We start from the raw sequence: 21,551 nt of genomic DNA, 5'->3' as shown, positions 1-21,551 counted from the left end.
CAGTCTCTCCTCTCCCGTGTGGCCTGCCTGGCTCTTCCAGCCCAGGCTTTCCTGTTCTTTCTCTGAACCCCTCCAGACCTTAGGTTTGGGGCCACCGGGTCTGGCCTAAAGCTACACAGCCATTAGTTAGTTCACTGTGAAGCCTGTAAGTAGAATCTGGTGGTGAGATCTCCCTCGTATGTGTGCACCATGGCCTGTTGAGTGGCAGAGAGTGTGCTGGGCTTCCCCAGGGACTAGTCCTTCTCGTGGGGCTTCTCTGGGCAGCTGCCTGCGGGGGGCTTGCCTCTGCACCCCTCCTAGGCAGGGTTCTGTCTGGCCCCCTCTAACCATGCTGGGCTCCCCTGCAGAGGAAGTGCCAAGGAGGCTACATCTCTTAATGGCTTTGGCAACTTTTCTTTACTGCCAGTTGGCTCATCCTTTCTCTGGACGATCCCAGGGATTTGCTTACACAGTACGGCCTCCCCTTTTGTCCCTGGTACTTTGTTTCTTGATTCTTTAGTGATGTTTTGGTTCCTTTAGGGTTTGGGGTTTTCTCTTCCCTTCTACCAGGTGAGCCTGGAGGGCGCAGAGCCCAAGTCTTCTGCATGTTGCCCACCCACAATGTGCCTCATGTTGCTGACAGGGCCGCTGCTCTGGACGGTGCCCAGGTGGTCCCCTGAACCCAGCATGCCCACACCAGGCCTCCTCAGACACCCTGTCTGTTCCCGAGCTCTGAGCATGTCTTCTGGAGTGGTCTCACCCCGGGTCTTGTTCCCAGCAGATCTGCGGACAAGGATGCATCATCGGCTTCTGCCATCCCCGGACGGCCTTGTCTCTGCGCTCTGCGGGCTGTGAGGGTCGGGGCTCCTCAGTGGTGCTCGCTGAGGCTCATGTGATGTCGGGCCTCGAAGCCCCCCTTCCTTGGGAGGCAGCATTTGGCGTTTCTGTGAATGTGTCAGTGTGGTCTTCATCTTTATCTTTTCCGAGACCCTGCCCGTTGCGGGTGAGCGTTCCTCGGGCACGTGATGGCAGACAGCCCTGATTAGCTCGTGCTTTGATGAAGCAGCTGCCTTTCTCAAGTTTGTGGGGGCAGGGAGCAGGGGAGAGGCTAGGCTCCTGGGACCCCTGCGTCGGTGCCCACCTGCCTGCCTGGAGCAGAGCCGTCAGCCTCCCTTCCCGGGAGACCCCAGTCCATCACCAGGCTGCCCCTCAGACGTGAGCGGAGTTGAAACGGGACAGGTGGGTACCCACCCTAGGCGTCCTCGTTGGCTGGGCTCGTGCGGAGGGCCACAGAGGGATGAAGCCACCTCCCACTTTACAGCAGGAAACTGGCTCCGCTGCTACGTCTGCTTTGAACCTGGAGCCTGGTGCTTGGGAGGAATAGGGGGCGGGCCGCCACTGGGCCCCGTCACCGTGCCCCTCGGCCAGGCTCACGGAGCCCCCGCTGTCTGCCGGTCCCTTTCCTGGGAGCAGCAGTGTGTGCTCCCTCCTGTTAGCTGCCTCCCCTTTTACTGGGCCTCGGACTGTGCCTCACTCCCCGGGATGCCTTGAGGGCCCCTGCCAGGTCAGGGTTAGGAGGAACAGGTGCTTTTCAGGTGTCCAGGGAGCTGGTGGCTATTGGCCAGGTGGCAGGTGGTAAGGTAGCCAGAGCCGGGAAGAGACCCGATGCCCTTTGCGGCTGCGTGCTGAGCGTGGCAGCCATTGCCTGGCCTCCCGCTGCTGCTGGTTTCGGGCATTGCCCGCGCCTCCCCTCGTTCTTCTCTGAAGCCTTGTAAGTGGCTGGCGAGGGAGCCTCGACCTCCCTTGAGGGCCTGACCACACCGGCCCCTGCACTTGGCGCTTGTTCCTTAACAGTCACTGATTCGATCTGAGGAAGCCGGGGGTTCCGCTCGCGCCCTCCTGCCCTGATTGGAGTCTCCGCCTCCAGGCCCTGCATCCTTCCGCCCAGGAGGGCTGGGCCTGAGCTGCCCCTGTGCATCTCCTCACTCCTCTTCCAGCCCGATGGGCAGAGGGGTTCCGGGGGCTGCTTGGTCGGTTGGTGCAGTCGTGGCTGGACCCGTGTTCGTCCTGTTCCCAGGGCCCCGCGACGTGCAGGCTCCACGCTGAGTGCTGGGCATACGGGGACGGTCGCGGTAGCTGCTGTCAGACGGAGGAGAGAGTCGCACGGGAGGCGGCGGGGCTGGTCTGTCTCAGGACTTGTTCAGCGCAGGGGCTCCTGGATTTTGTCCTTTCTTCTGCCTTCCTCCCACGAGGTGCTCCGTGCCGGAGAGGAGAGAAAGGACGGGGTTCCCAGCCCTGGCCTTGAGGCGCTGCATCCCCAGAGGGGACCAGTCCTCTTAGGAATTGCCCCCCTGGGGTCATGGCAGGAGGGGCGCCCAACACCGGCTTGAGGAGCGGTGGGGGGCCGGGGGGGGATGTTCTTCATCGGAAGGACACTAAAGTAACACCTCTAGTAACAGAAGGGCCTTAAAACGGTACAGGCGATTTCCCTTCCCAGCCACCCTGGTGGCTGCTAGTGAGTGGGGACTGGCCTGGGGCCCTCGGCCCTGTCGTCTGTGTCACAGACCGTTGTGCCCTGTGGTCCACGCCAGTTAGTCTGATGCCCCAGCTAAGTTCTAGCTTGTCCTGAGTGCCCCTTGCTTCTCCCTACTGATGGCTGACGTGCTGTCAGACCCCGAACCACTGGGTCACTGGGCTGGTGGACCCCAAGTCGGTGAGTAAGTACAAAGTCATGCTTTCCTGTGCTCCCCCCACAGCAACCCAAAGGTCCAAGTGGAGGCCATTGAGGGGGGCGCCTTGCAGAAGCTGCTGGTCGTCCTGGCCACAGAGCAGCCTCTCACTGTGAAGAAGAAGGTATGTTTCTCCTCCCTTTTTCCTGCCCAGCCGCCAGCACACCTCTGAGCCTGGAAGGCAGGGGTCCAGCCCAGGTCCCGCATGTAACCCTTGGGGGCCTGAGTGGTCCTCCTCTGGGTGGCCTAGGGGGAGAGGTTCCATCCCCTAAAGCGGCATGGCAGCACCCCAAGGCGTCTGCAGGCCTGGGTCCGGCTCCCACGGCGCGGCCTTGGGTCTCGCGCCCCGGCTCTCTGCTCTGGGCCTCTATTTGTCTACTGGGTGACTTTGAAGGTGTCCGACGTCTCTCGCAGACCTGGGTTCTGGGGAGCAGCTGGACCTGAGGGTGACAGGTGGGCCAGGGCGGGGGTAGTGGGCACACCTCCAGGTGTCCTTGCTGGGCCTTGGGGCAGCACCAGCTCTGTGCGGCCCCTCCCCCTGCACGGCCTGCCTCTGTGCCCCCAGGCCCTGTTCGCACTGTGCTCCTTGCTGCGCCACTTCCCCTACGCCCAGCAGCAGTTCCTGAAGCTGGGGGGCCTGCAGATCCTGAGGAGCCTGGTGCGGGCCGAGGGCACGGAGGTGCTGGCTGTGCGCGTGGTCACCTTGCTCTACGACCTGGCCACTGAGAAGGTGAGTGCCCGCACTCTGCCTTGTGTGTGCCACTGGCCGTTTGGCCATGGTCCCTGCTGTATCCGTCCCTCCCGTCCTTCCGTCCTCATGACCGAGTGCCCCTGAGCACGTGCCAGCCTGCACAGGGCACACAGGACTGCTGAGACACCAGGGGGGATGCCCTGTGGGAAGTGAGCGCTGAGCTGAGGGCTGAGGGTGGTGGGGAAGGGGAAAGAAGAGGGGCGCTGGTAGCAGTGGGGGCAAAATGCCAGCTGAGGGGCAGCACGGGTAAGGAACCGGGACCGGCCCTTCATCGGCTGGTGAGGAGCAGGCGGAGGGAGCCCCTGGGAGCCGTCTCAGCAGCCAGGGACCCTCGGAGCCAGGGCTGGAATAATGCTGAATCTTAAGGTTCTGGAGACCTGGACATGCTTCCTCTGGGAGCTTTGGCCCTGGGCAAGGGCTCAGGATGGCTGCCCTCGAGGGCCCCAGGGACTCCAGTTGCCTGCCGTCTGGGAGGAGACTTGGTTCCAGGCCTGAAAAGTATCTTAATTAAGGACAGAGTAAAACCAGCCAGGCCTGGATTCTTAATTCAGCTGCTGCAGAGGGCATTGGCCAGACTCGGTTGGCTGCCTCTCCCTGGCCAGCCTCTCTTCAGAACAGCTGACTGCGGAGTGGGTCAGCGGGGCCAGCAGCCACTACGGAGTGTTGGAGGCCAGGGGTCCCCCTTCCTCCCTGCCTCTGCCTCAGGCTGGGGGCCAGGGTTGTGGGGGGCCCTCCCTCTGCCCTTGTGTGTTTGTGTGCCTGCTCTCAACGCTCTCTGCCTCTGTCTCTCTTGACCTGTCTTGTCTCTCGGCCTGTTTCCCTCCCTCTCTCTGTCTTTCCCTTCTGCCTCCCTCCCTGCCCCCCTGCCTTGCGCTTCTCCAAGCTGCAAACACCCAGTTTCTCAGAACAGCAGGCAGCCATGTGGTCACATCCAGATAGTAAGATCTGGGCACAGTTGACATCTTGGGAGCAGGCCAGTGAGCCTGGGGAAGGACATGTACGTGGGCTTGTCATTTCCCAGAAGAAACCCATCTCTCTCCTCTGGTGTCTGGGGGTCTCTTTGCAGCCCCCAGCCCTGGCATGTCGGGCCCTCTGACATTGGCTCATGGTTGGAGAGCTACCACTGAGCGGTCTCCCCAGGGATGCCCTGAGCCGCTGGCCCCAGGGGCCCACTGTTGGGCTTTGTGGAACCGCGTGGATTGCCCAGGGACTGGCGTGCACAGACAGCACAAAGGCAGCCATCCAGCAAGGAGGACGATGGTGGTCTTCAGCCAGAGAGCTTTAGGGCAGACTCCAGCCATGCTCTGAGCTTGAGGCAGTCGGGGCATTTCTGCTCTTATGGTTCCTCAGAAAGAATGGAGAACCAGCCAAACCGAGGATGGGTCCAAAGCTGCCTGAAGGTGGAGGCGTGTCAGGTTGCCACTGGGCACCGTGCAGGGTGGGGGCATTGTGGGGCTGGGGAGCAGCAGCCGAACTGCACAGTTCTCCTGCCCCACCTCCCAGATTGCTGCTTCTGCAGAGACGGGACGTGAGCCCACATGCTCTCGTTCTCCATGGAGTTGAAGGGCCACGAGGGTGACCCACCTGCCGTTTCCTTCCACAAGTGCTGGCCAGAAGTCTGCCCCATGTGGTGCTGTGCCAGGCCCGTGGTTCCTGCCCTCTGGGTGCTTTCAGGCAGACGTTGGTCAGAGAATCACCCAGAGCACGTAGGCTGACGAGGCTTACAGTTGAGCCCTGACTCTTCTGGGGAGTCAGGGGAGGTGCTGAAATCTGAGGGGTGAGTCGAGATCCGCGTGGAGTCGGGGTGGGTGAAGTGGTGACTGCAGAAGTGCTGCGAGGAGCAGGGTGCACCGGGCGGAGACAGACGGCTGGGGGACCGGGGTGCCTCCTGGAGGTGGAGCTGGCGGGCCCCGGGGGGCAGGTTCGGAAAGGACTGGCAGATGCCCCTCAGCCTTCTCCACCTGCGGGCGCTGAGGCCGTCGGGGGGCCCACTGCGGCCCCAGGCTCCTCCCGGGCTCCCCCTTGCCTTCCCTGGGCCCTGTGTGCTTCATCCTGCCTGGGGTCAGGGCAGAGAGTCCCCCTGCCCCTCGCAGGAGCGCTTAGGACAGCCAGTAAGGGCCACGTGCGCCCCTGCCTGCCGGCCCTCCGCCTGGGCACAGCCTTCCTCTGCCATTGGAAAGAAGCCGGTGTTTGTCAGGTTTGGGGTTCCCTTTTCTGCCTCCGGCAGCCCGGCAGGATTGCTTCCCACCGTGTTTTGCCGATGAGGCTGGGTTTCTGCACTTCACAGACGCAGGCTGAGCGGGTCCCTTCCTGCTCGAGTTCCCCGGGCCCTTGGCGGGAAGGCCGCCCTCCTTGGAGGGCCGTCCAGGGCTCTGTGTGTTCTGGGCCACAGCCTGAGCCTCAGGCCCCCATGACCCACCCAGAGCCCCCTTCAAACGGAAGGTGGGCCCAGGCCTGTTACTGGGACTCCCGTGTACGTGGACTCTCCACCCTCGTCCGCTCGGACAGCCCCCGTTCACCCTTCAGGACCGAGGGAAATGCTGTCCTCCTCTCCGCCTGCCCTAACTCCTCAAGGGCGTGGGTCTGTGGGGGCAGCCGTGGGGCTGACATTTGTCGAGGTGTCGATGGTGTCACGTGACGGTGCCGAGGCTCACATCAGGCGCGCTCTGTGTGCCAGGCACTGGCTGCATGGCCACCATCCGGTGGCCCTCCCGATGGTCCCGAAGGTGTGATACCATCTCCACCCGGGATGATGACATCCGGTCTCAGGGAGGCTAAGTGCCAGCCCAAGGTCATTCAGCTGTCGGGGGTGGAGCAGGAATTTGAACCCAGACTGTCTGCCTCCACGCTGCACTGCTGGACTAAGTTTATCATGTTATTGAGGACTTATTCATCTAATTTTTATTCTCCTGCCAAACCCTGAGCTCCTCGAGGGCAGAGACCATGTCTCTATCTTGGGTTTTCAGCACCTGGGACCCGGCACAGTTGCTTTGGATGGGTGGATGGGTGGATGGACACGTGGGTGGGGAGAGGAGCCCATGTGAGGCCGCGAATCCAGCTGCCTCGTCCCGTGAAGGGCCGTGGAGGCCCCGGGGACGGGGACGGAGGGGGAGGTGCCGACTCGGCCGGGTGTGCGCTCTCCTCCCGGAGGGCAGAGCTGACGCTGTCCTGTGTTCTCTCCCCCGGCCCCGCCCCCGGCGCCTGGCCTTGTGGATGGCAGATGTTTGCCGAGGAGGAGGCGGAGCTGACCCAGGAGACGCCCTCAGAGAAGCTGCAACAGTACCGCCAGGTGCACCTCCTGCCAGGCCTGCGGGAACAGGGCTGGTGCGAGATCACTGCCCGCCTGCTGGCACTGCCTGAGCATGATGCTCGGGAAAAGGTGCTGCAGACGCTGGGCGCCCTCCTGGCCACCTGCCGGGACCACTACCGGCAGGACCCCCAGCTCAGGAGGGCCCTGGCCAGCCTGCAGGCCGAGTACCAGGCTCTGGCTGCCCTGGAGCTCCAGGATGGCGAGGCTGAGGGCTACTTCCGGGAACTGCTGGGCTCCGTCAACAGCTTGCTGGCGGAGCTGAGATGAGGCTGCGCCCCAGCTCCGGGACCGGACTGGGCCCGGCCAGTGAGGCTGAGGGCCACCAGCTTGGCTGGGCTCTTCAGGGGATACCAGTGGGGAGGGAGGACTTCTCTACTGGGCCTGGGCATCATCTGGGCAGTGCCAGCCTTACCATTAAATGGAGGCGCAAAGGCCATTGTCTACTGTGTGTCTGTGCAGACTGGGCACAGCCCTGTGGCTGGGGGGCTGTGTGGGCACCTGGAGAGTAGTTAGGTGGGTCACGGGGTGGCAGGTCCCTGAGAGCCCCTGGTGACATGCTGGGTGGTCTGCCCAGGGCATCCAGTAGTAGGCTGGGGGAAAGGTCTGGGCTCCGGAGTTGGAAAAGTCTGGCTGGAACCAGCTCCTTACTGAGGAGCTCTGTGACCTTGGGAAGTCCCTGAACTTCCTGGAGCCTGTTGCCTCATTTGTCAAAGGGCAGTGTCCCTAAATGAGAGAAAATCTGCCCAAAGCACTACACTTGTCCCTCCCCCACCCGGCTGCAAGGGACGGGCCTGGGGATCATCTCCCCTCCCGCCTCTGCCCTGTGCCCAATAGCCCTGAGGCCCCTGGCAAAGGAGGAAGCCTGAGGGCATCTCCGCATGCAGGGGTGCTGCCGACCCAGGGGGCTGCCGGGCAAGGCTGGAGTGGCGTTGGTGGCAGGATGGGGTGGCCGCCTGCACCCTGGAGGCCTCAGGGTGTGGGCCTCACCGGAAGGCCCTGCTCCCGAGAAAGCTGCTGTTTGGAGCTCCCACTGCCCGGCCCACCGGAGGGGGCACAGGTGCCTCTCCGTGTCCCCGCCCCGTCTTGCGCCCGTGCTGAGCTGAGCCCAGCCTGAGGAGGCGGCCTCAGAGGTGGGGGCAGCCAGGCCTGGCTCGTCTCAGCGCCCACCCCAGAGAGGCCCAGTGCCAGGCTGGAGCCTGCTGCAGGTTGCCACGGCAACCCCAGCCCTGGGCTTTCCGGATTTGGATTCTGGTGCGTTTGTTTTGCAGCCTCTCCCAGTGCACCAGAGGCTCGCTCGGGCTGCTCAGGCCGCTCCTCCCAGCCCCCATCTACGAGTCTCCCCACCCTGGCCTTGTGTGTAGAGGGCTCAGCTTCACTGAGCTGAGGCCAGAGAACACGGGGTAGTGGGTGGCTTCCTTCCCTGCAGTCCCTTTGCTTAGCCACAGGCCCGCCCCTGCCCACCTCATGCCACAACGCCCGAGGCTTGGGAGAGCTCTGGCCTGCACGGGAGGGAAGCGGGAGCCTGTTTTGCCAGGGCAGGAGCCTCAGGGATTGGGCAGAGTGGGGACTGGACCTGCAGTCTGCCAAGTGTTGGGCCCCTGCTGCCTCACTGCCTTTAAAATCTCCAAATTGCCTCTGAAGTACATACTACCGGTGAGGAAGCCGTGGCTCAGGGAAGCTGGGCGATCTGCCCGGGACCACACAGCTTGTGAGCGGCAGAGCGGGGTTTGCTTCCACCGGGCTGTGCAGGGCTTGAGTGTGCGGCTCAGAAGGGGATGGTGTTTAATTTGACAGTGACGGGAGGTTCGGGAGAGAGGACAGAGCAGGGCAGCATTCCGGAAGGCCAAGGCCAAGGGTCGCTTTATTTAAAGACGATGTCAGCAGACTCTACAGGCGGGTTTGAGAAAGGGGGACACGTGCTGGGAGAGGGGCCGACTGGGGGCCGGACGAGCCAGGTCTTGGCCCTGCCCCTGCCGCAGTGAGCGCGTAGGCGCTCTGAGTAAGCGCTGGCGAGAGTGTGGAGCAGCAGGGGGAGGCCTCGGGACGCCCCGGGGGTAGTACTAGGCTGGGGCTGGGGTCCCCAGAGCCCCTGAGGACCCCGAAACCACCAGGGTCTGACCTGGGATATGGGCAGGGGTCCCCGTGGGCGGAGGAGACCTAGTTGGGGCCTCAGATATCTGGTCACCCTCAGGCAGGCTGCACAAAAAAGCCTATCTGTAAAGCTGAAAGGACGCTTCGTGCCACCAGCTCTTTGGGGGTCCCTGGGGCCAAGGAAAGAGCATCTGGGGGCTGCAGTGAGGGGAGCCACCCCGCGCCAGGCTGCCGCTGATGGGACCGCTCCCACCCTCTCCCCACTCCACATGCACATGGACAAGGCGCCGGGGAGGCCGAAGTTTGGACTGTGGTCTGTCTTCCCGGTGGCGTCATCCGGGTTCATCCTGGGCCTCTGGCTCCCTGGTGCCGGGCCCTGAGGCGGACCCTGCCGGGAGACGGGGGGCAGTGCGACCCAGGGCGGGGCTCAGGCTGCCTGGGCGTGGGTGCTGCGTCTGTTCCCGCAGCCCTCCCCCTGCCCGTCCTTGACGTGCAGGTCTAGGAGGAGCCCTCTCCGCACTCCTTCTGGGTGCCAGTCCGGCGACTGTTACCAGGGATGTGACCCGGCTCGAGGTTAGGCAGGAAACGGTAATGGGGGGCCGTGGCCAGCAGAACACGGCCGTGTGGCTTCTCCCTGCCAGGGCCTGGGGGCTGCCTCCCCCCGCCCCCCCGGTAGGGCCACAGGGCTTGCGGCCTGGGGGCAAGGACCCGAAAGAGCTGTGACTGGCTGATGCCCCGAGGGCCCTGGATGGGCTGTTGGTCCCTTGCTCCTTGGTCGGGCCGGACCGGGCCCTCTTTGTGGGGGGACAGGAGGGGTGTCCCCCACCTGTCAGGGTTTCTTAGTTTTTATTAATTCCCTTCCTCATTCACTCTTCCTTTCAGCCTGTGTCTGTGAGCCCCGGCTCTGTGTCAGACCCCTGGGTCCCGCATTTATGAGTCCCAGGACCTGCCAGCAGGGGCTGCCTGGTGGGGGAGGCAGCCCCGGTGTGACGGACACTCGGCGTGGGCAGGCGGAGCTGAGGAGGCCCCGGCCTAGCGGAGGAGGTCGGAAAGGCCTCCCGGGGCCAGTGATGGCCAGGCCGACGCACGCGGAGCACTTGGGGACCAGGCCAGAGGCCGGGGGAGGGGCCAGGGTTTCGGCCCAGGGAGACGGGCGGCGGCCAGGGGCTGTCCAGTCGTCCACCCGCGTTCAGGGTAGCTGGAGGAAGCGGCGGGGGAGGGGGCAGGAGGGCGCTGGGGTTTCCAGGGTCAGGCGCTTCGCTGCAGCCCTTGGGCAGCCGTGCCGGGGAGCGAGCCTTCACCCTGGCGGAGCGGGCAGCGGGGGCTGGGTCGGGCATTCCCCCGGCTGCCGCCCACCCGCTCACCCGTCCTCCTGGATGGGGCACCTGTGGGGCCCGGGCGGTGCTCTCGGGCAGGAAGTGGCCAGCGGAGCAGCGAGGGGGGCAAACCACGACGCACACGTAAGTGGTTCCGGGCAGCGAGGGCTGGGGGCCCGCAGAGCAGCACAGGACTGGGGGTGGGCGGGGGGTGCGGAGGCGGGGGGCTGCCTTCTTCCGTCGCAGGGCCAGGGGAGGCGTCCGGGAGGCGCGGTGGGACCGGAGGAAGCGAGGGGTGAGCCGCGTGGGTCTGGGGAGCGCCCTGAGGGCCCGGGAGTAGCAGAGGCAGGGCCACTCGCGTCAGTGGGAGGAGGAGGGTCAGCGGAGGGGGCGGAGGGGGCACGTCCTGGCAGCGGCAGTTCGGACTGGGGTCATCTCTTGGCAGGGGGAGCTGTCGGAGGGTCGTGGGCAGGAGAGACCTGGTGTGGCCGCCGCTCTAACAGGCCCACCCTTGCTGCTGTGGCGAGAAGAGCACGGGCGCGAGGGGGCGGCGGGGGGCCTGGGGCGCAGGGAGAAGCCGGGGGCGGCGTGGGCCTGAGCCGGCTCGGGGCGAGTGGGCGTCCGAAGCACTGGGCTCCTTGCTGAACAGCCCTTATGAAAAATTACATTGACTTACAATTAAATAACTATTAAAAAGCAACAGTAATTTTTTTAATTAGTAAAAGAAAAGCAAATTAAATGCAAATAAAGCAGAAGAAAAGGAAATAAAGAGCAAAAAGCCAATAAAATTGAAGACAGAAAAACTAGAGGAAATCAATGAAATGAAAAGATGGTTCTTTGAAAAGACACAAGCCACCAACACCGGGAATAAAGCGGGGCTGTCCCGTTAGACCCCACGGGCACCGGAAGGATAATAAGCGAACCCTGCAAACAACTCTCACTGCATTTGACAGCTGAGAAGAAATGATGGACCGATTCCTTGAGAAACACCGTCGTTCGCTGCATTCGTTTCTGTTGCTGCTGTAACAAATGACCATGAACCTAGTGCCTTAAAACAACCCAACTTTATGATCTTATAGCTCTGTAGGTCAGCAGTCCGACCCAGTTCTCACGGGGCAGAAACCCCCCCCTCAAGACCGCCCTCCTTCCTTCTTACAGGCTCTGGGTGGGGTCTGTCCCCCTGCCCCCCCCCCAGCACCTAGAGCTCGCCCGCAGTTCTTGGCCTGGGGACCCTCCCTCCATCTTCAGAGCCGGCAAGAGCCAGTCAGGCTCTCAGGTCATGTCGCTGTGACTTACTCTCCCGCCTCCCTTTAATACTTTAATGCCCTTGGGCCCACCTGGATAATCCGGGTAATCTCCCTATTTTAAAATCATCTGATGAGCAAACTTAATTCCACTTGCACCTTTCATTTCCCCTTTGCCCTGTAACATAAAATACTCACAGATTCCAGGAACTAGGATGTATGTGGACATCTCTGGGGAGCCATTATCTGCCTCCCATAAACACAAACTACCAAAACTTGCTCAGGAATAAACAGTTAACTGGTATAGTCCTATATCTATTAATGAAACTGAGTTCATAGTTTAAAACCTTCCCACAAAGAAAACCCCAGATGGTTTCATTGGCTAATTCTGCCAGATAACACCAATTCTACACAGTCTCTTCCAGAAAATAGATGAAAACACTCCCAAACTCATTTCATGAGGCCAACATTACTCTGATACCAATACCAGCTAAGGATGTTAAAAGAGAAAACTCAGACCCGTGCCCTCCTGAGTGACAGGGTCTGGGTGCCGGGGAGGAGGGTCTCGGAGGCGATGGAAAGGACTCGACCTCTCTCTAAGGTTCCTATCCAAATCCTCGGTGCAGAACTCCTCAGCAGAGTATCAGCAAACGGAATGTACAGTATATAAAAGGATATTACATCACCATCAAGTGGGGTTTATCCTGGGAATGCAAGACTAGTTCAACGCAATTCACCATACTAATAGACCAATGAAGGAAAAGACATATGATCATCTTAAAAGATGTAGAAAAATCATTTGACGGAATTCAGTGTCCATTCATAATAATAACACTCAGCAAAATAAGAATAAAAGGGAACTTCTGTTAGTTGATGAAGAAAAACCACATAAAAACCTATCCTACAGTAAACATCCAACTTAGTGGTCAAGGCCTACTTTTCCCCTATGGTTATGAACCAGGCAAGAATGTCCGCTCACGTTTTCTTTCCAACCTTTGTACCCGAAGCCCCAGGCAGTGAGGAAGGCAAGAAAACGAAGTAAAAGGCACACAGTCTAGAAAAGAAGAAATAAAACTTCTCTGCATTCACAGTGCCACGATAGTTAATGTACAAAACCCCATGGCATGTAGATGGCATGTAGAAAAAATCTAGAACTAGTACTGAGTTTATCAAAGTCATGATACAAGGTCAACATACAAACATTTGTATTTCTATATACTAGCAATGAAAAATTAGAAATGGAAACTTAAAAACTACCATTTACAATAGCATTGAAAAAAGTGAAATATATATAAATCTGTCAAAATATGTGCAGGATTTTTATTCTGAAAACTACAAAATACTGATGAAACGTTAAAAACTTTAATGAATGGAGAGAGACACTGAGTTTATGGGTGGGGAAGTCTCAATATACTGGCAGTCAGTCCCCCCCAAATTGACCTATAGATTCAGTGTAAGCCCAGAGGGAATTTTTCAGATAATCGAGTCTGACTTGAACATGTACACAGAAATGCAAAGAAGCTGGAATAGCTAAAACAATCTTGAAAAAGAGGAACAAAGTTGGGAGGACTCTACATGTGTTGATTTTAAGACTTATGCTCTGTAGCAGTAGGAATGAAGACAGTGTGGCACGGAGCAAAGAACAGGCAGGCCCGCGAACCACAACCGTCAGAAATAGATGCACACAGTACAGTTCACTGATTTTTGACAAAGTGCACAGGTACTTCAGAGGAGAAAGGATCATCTTTTTAATAAACAGTGCTCCACCACGGGACAGCCATATTTAAAAAATGAACCTTGACCTATACCTGTCATCTTATACACGATTCAACTCAAAATCAACCATAGACCTAGATGAAAGATTATAAAACTTTTAGAAGAATACAGGAGAGAAATCTTGTGACCTTTAGTTAGGTAAAGAGTTCTCACCAAATGCACAATTCATAAAGTAAAAAACTGCTAAATGGCGGCATGCGGGCACCTCGGGCATTGTGGTGGGTGCAGGCAGCCAGCTCCGGAGGCCACAGCTGTACGATGCCATTTCTACGGCATTCTGGGAAAGGCAAAGCTATAGGGGAAAGGTTTTGCCAGGATTTAGATAGGGGGACGTTTCTGCTACATGGCAGGCAATGGGGCTGTCCTGCATCCAGATTGTGGTGGGTACAAGACACTGGCATTTGTCAGAACTCAAGAGGCTGTATACCAGAAAGAGTGGGTTTTACCGTATGTACATTTAAAGCTGCATATTTCTGAAGTAGTAAATTCTCAAAACTCATCCTTTCCTTGTTACTTCACACGTGACCATTATCCATTGAGGTGCCACGTCTGTCCCACCGCGGCCGCGGGAACGCTTCCCAACTCTGCCTTCAGGACATCACCCGGTGGCTGGACACCTGATGTGGTGAGAGGACTTACACCATGGAAATTGGGAAATACTACAAATCAAGGTTTGTTTTGTTGAGTGTCTAGACTTAAAGTGATGAAGAAAATGTTAATGCTGATGAAACTGGAAAGTATCACCCAGAGAGAGCACAAAAAATTGAGGAAATTGTCTTAACAGTATTTGACGAGTATCTGATTGAGCAAAGAAGTCACCACGGACACGGACAAACAAGTAAAATTCCAACGTAGTTTTTGTTGTTCACTTCGGTCTTACTCCTTCAGGTGAAAAAACAGCTGAAAGTTATGTCAGGGTGAGACTCCTTTGTCAGTTGCAACACAGGGTGGTTATGAAAGCAAGATTTCAGCAAAAATCAGTGAAAGCCTGTGAGAATCAGTCGGCCATGGAGAACCTGCAGTGAAGCGTATTGCGTATGTTGTTAGTATTTGTGAAATGCGTGCTGCAGTGCCTTATAGGAGTAAATGCATGATGAAGGAAGATCCGTACACGTATGTACGCTCGCCTCCTGCCCTGCCCTGGAAGGCTGCTTGGTCAGCACTCTTGGACGCTCAGCCACCACGCAGGCACCGCCGGAGGCCAGCAGGAGAGGACCACGGTCTGAGGCCCCGACATCAGGGGTCGGGAGGGGATGAGCTGGAGCAGCCGGGTGTGTGGCCAGGGGCGGCCTAGAGGTTGCCCCGGGCCCACTGCCTTGAGCAGAGAGGAGGGAGGGAGGTGGGCAGCCGCCAGGTCTGGGCCCTGCGGGAGGGCCTCTGTGAAGGGGAGGGAGATGTGGATTCAAGGGGAGCTCTGGGCATCGTCTGTTTTTTGAACTAGGAGTGCTCTCAGAGCATGTTCTGTGTGCTGATGGAAGGACCCAGGGGGAGGGAGAGCTCGGAGAAGCAGGACACAGAGGGGAGAACTGTCGGGGCAAATCCTCACGAGGCCAGGATTCGGGACTGGCCAAGGGGCAGCCTTAGCCAGGGGCCTGGCAGGGGCCCCGGATGGCGCCCTGTGGGAGCCTCTGCCCAGGCGGCCCCCCGGGGGGAAGGCTGGGTGTGCAAGGCCCCTGCCCACCCCAGCTCCCTGCAGGGATGGTCAGAACTCACAGCTTCATGGGACTGGTCCTGGGGTTGGGGGCCTGGCGGGCTGCATGCCAGCTGTGACTTGTGTGAGGACGTTCGCCTCTCCTACTGATTGCTCAGCTGAAGCCTGGGGGGCAGTGATAGTACTGACACCTCCCAGGTTGTAAGGATGAGGTGGGGGGATGTGGGTGTGCCCACACACGGCAGGGCCTCCTCTTTCAGTGGCGGCGACCCTGGCTTGGGTGCCAGGTGGCAGCTGTAAGGGCTACGCCTGCAGAGGAGAGGGGAGGCCTTTGAAGCATCTGCCCGGGGGTCCTGGGAGACGCTGCAGGGCGGTCAGCAGGGCAGGGAGGGCGGCTGCCGCCAGCCAGGAGAGGAGAGCGGGGCTCTGCAGCCCTTGTGCGCTGGTGGGGGTCACACAGGTGTGGGGTGCCCGGGCCAAGCGCCAGGCTGGTGAGGCACCGGCAGGAAGGGAGCCGGCCGGCTTCACCTCAGGGCCGTGTCACCGAGCGGTGTCTGCCCGGCTGAGGGGCAGGAAGCCCCGGTGTGCCGAGAGGACCGTTCTCGTAGTGGATGGCAGAGGGGCAGGAGCGAATACCCTCAAGGACACGGGAGCCGAGCATCCCTGTGCTCAGCCTCTGATCGTGGTCTGAGGACGGAGGAGGCTGTTGGGACTCCTGGGCAGGGCTTTGGTGCCTCTTCAGTTGCCAACTTTTTGCCTTCCAATAATATCTTGATAGATTGGTTTCAATCAATGAATGTTTAAAGTGGTTCGACGATTATTTCTCAAGCACGTGCCAGGCCCTTTGCAGGACTGCAGGGTGACAAGGCCTGTGCTGTCTCGGGTCAGTCCGCGAAGCCACCGTGACACCACACAGTGCGGCTGAGGGGCGCTGCAGGCCTGTGCTTCCTCTTGCGGCACGAAGGGAGACTGGGTCATACGTGAACAAACATTATTCAAATGTTATTTTATTATTAGAAAAAATATAACTAGCACATCAAACATGATTTCACAGCTACTGCTTAGGAGGAAATAAGGTTAAATGTTAGTCTTTTTAAGTAAATAATGGCATTAAGGTTGGGTTGATGACAAGGCAAAGGTGACCAGTTCATGCAAGTGATGGGCCTGCAGGAAGCGTCCGAGGAGCCGCCTCTGGGGGTCCTGGGTGCAGAGGGTAGGGTCAGCACCAGACGCTGCAGAGCTGCTGGCACATTAGCTGGGCAGAGGGCAGCCCCACACAGGGCCTTACGCAGTCTTTTGAGTCTCTGGAAGGTGTTTTTGAAGATCCCTTCGCTGTTAGGTGAGGCATGGGTGACATGCAGGGGCTGAGGTCAGAGGTCAATTCGGCAAGGGTTGCAGCAGTCCAGGTGCGGGCCTGGGCCTCTCTGAGACAAGTGGATGGGGGCTGCCAGGGTGCAGGGCCCTGGGACACCCAGCAGATCAGGTGATGCAGCTGGGAGTGTGACACGCTGACGGGAATGTCCCGAGTCCGCGTGGGTCAGTCACGGGGAAGTGCAAGGGCAGGGAGGCCAGTGCCTTCTGGGCCCAGCGTGGCTGGAGACCCAGGAGCCATGTGCTCGGTTTCCTGGGCCCTGGAGAGGCGGCAGTAACAGACTCCCACTTACACGGATCCGCAGACACCTGAAGGAGATCCTACAGAAGCAGCGGCATCTCTGGGGAAGGCGCCTCCCAGGCAGCCGGACCAGGTGCACGGGGTCAAGGAAGGGGACTGGTGAGCGGGGAGGCCGGAGAATCCCCACCAGTTGGGGCCTCAGCTTTTACCGGGAGTGGAAGCCGCTGGAAGGCTTGGGCTAAGAGAACAGGAGCCGACTTGATCGGGATTATTTTTGTGACTGTCGAGGGGAGTGGTTGTGAGGAAGCTCGGGGAGGTCACTGCAACGGGCTCTGCGCAGAGGACAGTGGGAGCCGCCCGCCGGCATCTGCCCCTCGCGCTGTACGGGGGGGCATTTCAAGAGGAGGCGTTTTGAAAACGCTGACTTCCAGCTGGTCGCCCCTCTTGGCGCCTTCACTCTGGAGGAAGCAGCTGCCGCGTCAGAAGCCGCGCAACGGCCGCGTGGGGGCCCCTGGAAGCGGAGCCTCCAGCGCGTCAGGCCTTCGGACCGCAGCCCCAGGAGGCCCGGGCCAGAGCTTCCACCACGCTGCTCCTGGGCTCCGGACCATCAGAAACGGGTAAGGAATGTTCACGCAAGTGATGGCCTTGCATTTACTTAAAATGCCTTTACTTACTTAGAAAGACTAACATTTAACCTTAATTTCCTCCTAAGCAGTAGCTGTGAAATCATGTTTGATGTGCTAGTTATATTTTTTCTAATAATAAAATAACATCTGAATAATGTCTGTTCGTGTCTGACCCAGTCTCCCCTCGGCCGCACTGCGGTGTCCCGGTGGCTTCACAGCTGTTTTAGCTGCTAAGTTCTGGGGCAATTTGTCGCACAGTAATAGATCCCAGTACAGTGCTGAGGGCTTAGAGCCAGTGGTACTGGACAGAAGTTGAGTAGTTGGACCCAGTGTACATTTTAAAGCTAAGAATTTGCACAGGTCAAGGTTGAAGCATTTACTGAGACATCCAAGTGGAGAGTTTAGGAAGCAGTTATAAGGCGAGTTCCTGAAATTGGCACTTGGGTTGTATTCAAAGCCAGGAGTCTGGCTAAGAGTGATGAGCGCCCAAGAGGCCCAGGTACCACCTTGGACGACTGCAGACAGGAGGAGGAGCACCCGGGAGGTGGACGGAGAACCAGCACGAGCTGTTCGGGACGCCAGACGCCTTCCGGAACACCAGGAGGTACCCCTGGGCCGCTCGTCCTGTGGGCTGAGGAGACGGACGCGAGCCGGGCTTTTCCGGAGAGGAGGGCGGCCTCCCCAGAGCTGACGGCGCTGGGGGGCGGATGAGGCGGACGGGAATGGCCGGGAGAACGCGAGGAAGGGCGGGAGGGAAGGACCACGCACAGCAGACCATTCTGAAGGCAGCTCTTACCTCGCTATGGTTGTAAGTGACGGGAACGATCCGGACCCAGAGGTGGTGGTGCCCACGGAGACACCAAGGGCATGACAAGGTTCTGGCCGCACCGTCAGGCGCGGGCACCGCATCCCCAAGAAGGGCCTGGGGCCGCGGGTACTTGTCTCTCTGGGCAGCACTGGCCCAGGGCGCAGAGAACCACAGGCACTGTGGGCAAATCCAGGAGGCGGTTTACATAACTCAGTTCTACTAGAAAGCAGAGCAAATGACTTTGGCCTCTTAGATGTGGTTTCATAGTGGACTTTATTGGGAAAAGTTAGTGTAAAAAAATTCAAATTCATGAAATTTAAATAGGACAGTAAAATCATACCTTATAGCTACAGTAATTGCTATAGTAATCACAAATAACGTAAAGCCTAAACAGTCGCCTAAGCAAACACTATTTTGTCAGGCTTCCGCTGCAAGCCCAAAGGCAGAAAACACTGCAGTTATTAGAAGTGAGCCCAGTGATGAATTTGCACTTGAAGTTGAAGGGAAAAAAAGCATGTTCTGATTATGGCATCGCAACTTTCTAGCCCGAAAAAAAGCAACGTCATTAATGTCCTGCAGCAGAGCACATCAGTAATTATAACCATGCGTTAATGAATTCTCATTTCATGTCAGAATCATTTTTCCTCATGATACTGTTTAACTGAACCCAGCGTGGCTTCCCTCTCAAGGCCTTGCAGGGAGTGTCCCTCCCCAGCGACAGCGTCCTCGGGCTCGAGCTGCCGCCCCGGGTTCTCCGCTCACGTGACACCAGCCAAGCCACAGGCACCGGAGGAGGTGGGAACGCCTCTCAGACCTGAATGGTGCCCTGAGAGCAGCACGACTTGGTCAGGTGCTACAGTTAGTGTGGGATTTGCTTTGGTTATGAATTTTTACTTGTAAGCTTATAAAAAAATATAGGTAGAAATAGCCCCTGAATTCTAGAAGTGTATTTGACCAACTAAAACAGGTTCTTGCAAAAGTCCCCGCCTGCCCAGGTTTAAAATCTGCCTATTTCCCTGTGAACTCTAACTAATATTGGTGTTCAGTTTAGCAAACATATTTGAGTGAAGAGCAGTGATTGATCTCTAGGAGCCCCAAGGGGTGGGCAGCCTTAGATGCTGTCCATGGCTTTGAACTCGCTGAGGGCCTGCACAGGGTTCACGTGCTTCTTCTGAGATGCCCGCTTAATCTTGGTCTGTGTCTCGTCCTGCTTCTCTCTTTTCACCAAGGGCTTTTTCTCAGGTGCCTTCATCTTCCATGACACAGCTGGGAGGTTGAGGGAAGCCATACCCTGGGACTTCTGGTATTTGGTGGAGGCCACGTAGGACGCCTTCACTGTCTGCACCACGGCATTCATCAAGTTCTTGGCAGCCTGGATCAGGGACATGGCGCTGTCCACCTAAGAGGTACAGACAGGGTCAGTGAGGGGCACAGGGCCGAGGCTCCAGTCCTGTCTGAGCTGATCCCTAGCAGCTGCCTGTTCCCCAAATGCCCTGAGAATGCCTGCATCTTCTGAAGAGAAGGAGCACCGCCTTGCCTGCCTGCACCCCTCAGCAGGCTGTGTCACTGCAGCAAGTCGGAGGAGGACCTGCTGCTTCCTGAGTGACCGCAGCTATGACCACAGGCACAGGACCGGCCACGGAGGAGGATGGTCCAGCTGGCCATCTCGGACACCCCCCCCACTTTCAGTCATGACCGGGGTAGGGGGTCCTCCCCTCAGTGACACAGTGTAATTGCTTCCAGACATGGGGCGTTTATGCCGTAGCAGGCGAGAAAATGACGTAAGTACATCCAGTGTGTGAAGTGGTTCCCTGAAGGGAAATTTGGGGGCATCAGCAGGGCCAGCGCGAGCCCTGCCCCCCCCCCGCCCCGCTCCCAGCAGGACCGGGGTCCAGGACCGCGAAGCAGTGCACAGACAAGGGAAGGGAGGCCCTGTGAGAGCACCTGTCCACGTCACCTCTGCTGGGGGGAAATCAAAGAAGATAAAAATACTTTTTCCCAGCGAGTGACCGGCAAGAGGCCAGCCCTGTCAAGGCTCTCAGTCACCGCACAGGGAGCGGCCAACACGTAGCTCTTGGCCTCCAAGGACGGAGAAGAGCCCTCAGGTGAATTTTCCTCGGCACACTTTCCCAGAGCAGACAAGAGGCTACTTTCATTCTGGACAAAGGCCAACAGGCTCACCAACCACTTCTTTTCATAGATCAAACTTACCCCAGAGACAACGAGCTCCCCACCGAGGTTCTGCACCTCAGCCTTGACTTTGCTGCAGATGTTGAGCTGGTGGCAGTAGAGGGCGATGCGCTGCAGGTAGGCCAGCAGGTCCTGCTTGCACGCGGAGTCCGGGCACTGATGGGAGAGCAAGCGGCCTGAGCGCCCGCACGCCCAGCCCACACAGAGCGCCTTGGTGTGCCACCAGCAGGCGTCCCCAACCCTTGCCGGAGCAGTGAGTGAGAGAGAGGAGCCACCCGATGACCTGGGGGAGTCACAGCCCTGGGCTCGCCCTGCTTGGGCCCCTCCAGGTGAGAAAGCGCCTGAGCAGGCAAGAGCCTGGCCATGGAGGGAGGTGCTCTGAGCTGGGTGATAAGCACCCAGGCAGCTCTCCTCAGAGACACTGTCTGTTCCATGGTGCTCCCCTGGGTCAGGATGGAGGCTGAGTGAGTGACCGACGAAGAAGAGCACTGGGGGACCATGAGGTCTTGACTGGCAGCCCAGGAAAACTCAAGGGTGGCCCAACTCCTGCTTTGCTGCCAAAGCTCAGGGCCGCCTCAGGATTACTGCAAGGAGGGTACACAGAGCACGGCTCAGGTTTTACAGCGAACACCCCCTGCCACAAGGCTGGGGTACAGCGGGTGACAGCAAACAAGGCCCACAGTCTGCGGGAGACTGAATCCCAGTCTAAGAGCTCCTGAGCAGGGGGCAGCCTCCTCATCTAGTCTGCATCTTGAGCTGACCCCAGAAGCCCGACGGCAGCCGTGTGGAGGACGGGACATCAGTGCAGCGGGACTGAGCTGGGGGCTGCTGAGAGGAAAACCACGCACGGCGTCCAGCTCCTGTGGTCGCAGGAGCCCAGCGCTGGACCACAGGGGAAGGAGAGGAGTCAAGGGTGACTGCCCAATCTTTGACTTGAGCAATAGGAGCAGCTGTCACTCAGCCTGCAGCCTGGCTGAGAGAGGCTGGAAAAACTTCTGGGGAAAGGGTAGGAAGGGTTTGTAGCTGCAGAGAAAACCTACTGAGAAACAGTGAGTTTGATCAATTTTGCAGGAGGCAGGAAGCACACAGTATGTCAGATCAATACGGGAAGGAGAGGGGTGACAGCTGGTGGCTGAGGACCTAGACCTCTGCCCCCACCTGGGCACGTGAGCTTTCTGAGGTACAAGCCAGTGGGATCCTGATTCTTAAATGAGGTGAGAATAGACAAGAAGAGCTCGTATGCCCGTCTCAGCATGGGAGGGTTCGCAGAAGCAGCTCTGCCCAGAACGGACATTCGGGAGAGAACTGGGAGGTGGTGGGGAGAGTAGAGGCGCCTTTAGCTGAGGACACACCTGCACCGGAGAGGTGCTGCCTAAGACTTGTCAAAGAAACAGGAATTCAGAAATCCTTCAAAATCTATGCTGGCACTAATCAAGCAGGTTGGTGAGTCAGGGTCGAGTGCTGTGTC

The 21,551-nt window shown here is 58.6% G+C and overlaps 2 protein-coding genes across 6 annotated transcripts in view; one reads left to right on the top strand and one right to left on the bottom strand.

The window, feature by feature from the left end:
• Positions 1-7,203, top strand: part of SIL1 (SIL1 nucleotide exchange factor) — a 201,361-nt gene extending 194,158 nt beyond the window's left edge. For all 5 annotated transcript variants that reach the window (XM_036897085.2, XM_057490941.1, XM_057490943.1 and 2 more), the window contains 3 exons: positions 2,736-2,832; positions 3,274-3,438; positions 6,680-7,203. In XM_036897085.2, the coding sequence (XP_036752980.2) occupies positions 2,736-2,832; positions 3,274-3,438; positions 6,680-7,036 (619 nt within the window). In that variant the 3' untranslated portion in view covers positions 7,037-7,203. The remainder of the gene's footprint in view (positions 1-2,735; positions 2,833-3,273; positions 3,439-6,679) is intronic.
• A 10,944-nt stretch (positions 7,204-18,147) lies between these two features.
• CTNNA1 (catenin alpha 1) overlaps positions 18,148-21,551 on the bottom strand; it is a 218,260-nt gene continuing 214,856 nt past the window's right edge. The window contains exons 17-18 of the mRNA XM_036897096.2: positions 20,105-20,239; positions 18,148-19,292 (exon numbers count right to left, since the gene is read on the bottom strand). Coding sequence (XP_036752991.1) covers positions 19,005-19,292; positions 20,105-20,239 — 423 coding nt within the window. The 3' untranslated portion in view covers positions 18,148-19,004. The remainder of the gene's footprint in view (positions 19,293-20,104; positions 20,240-21,551) is intronic.

This window comes from Manis pentadactyla, chromosome 13 (genome assembly GCF_030020395.1).
Source record: "Manis pentadactyla isolate mManPen7 chromosome 13, mManPen7.hap1, whole genome shotgun sequence".
Taxonomy (NCBI): Eukaryota; Metazoa; Chordata; class Mammalia; order Pholidota; family Manidae; genus Manis; species Manis pentadactyla.
The sequence above is the reverse complement of the archived record's forward strand: the minus strand, read 5'-3'. Positions and strand labels throughout refer to the sequence as shown.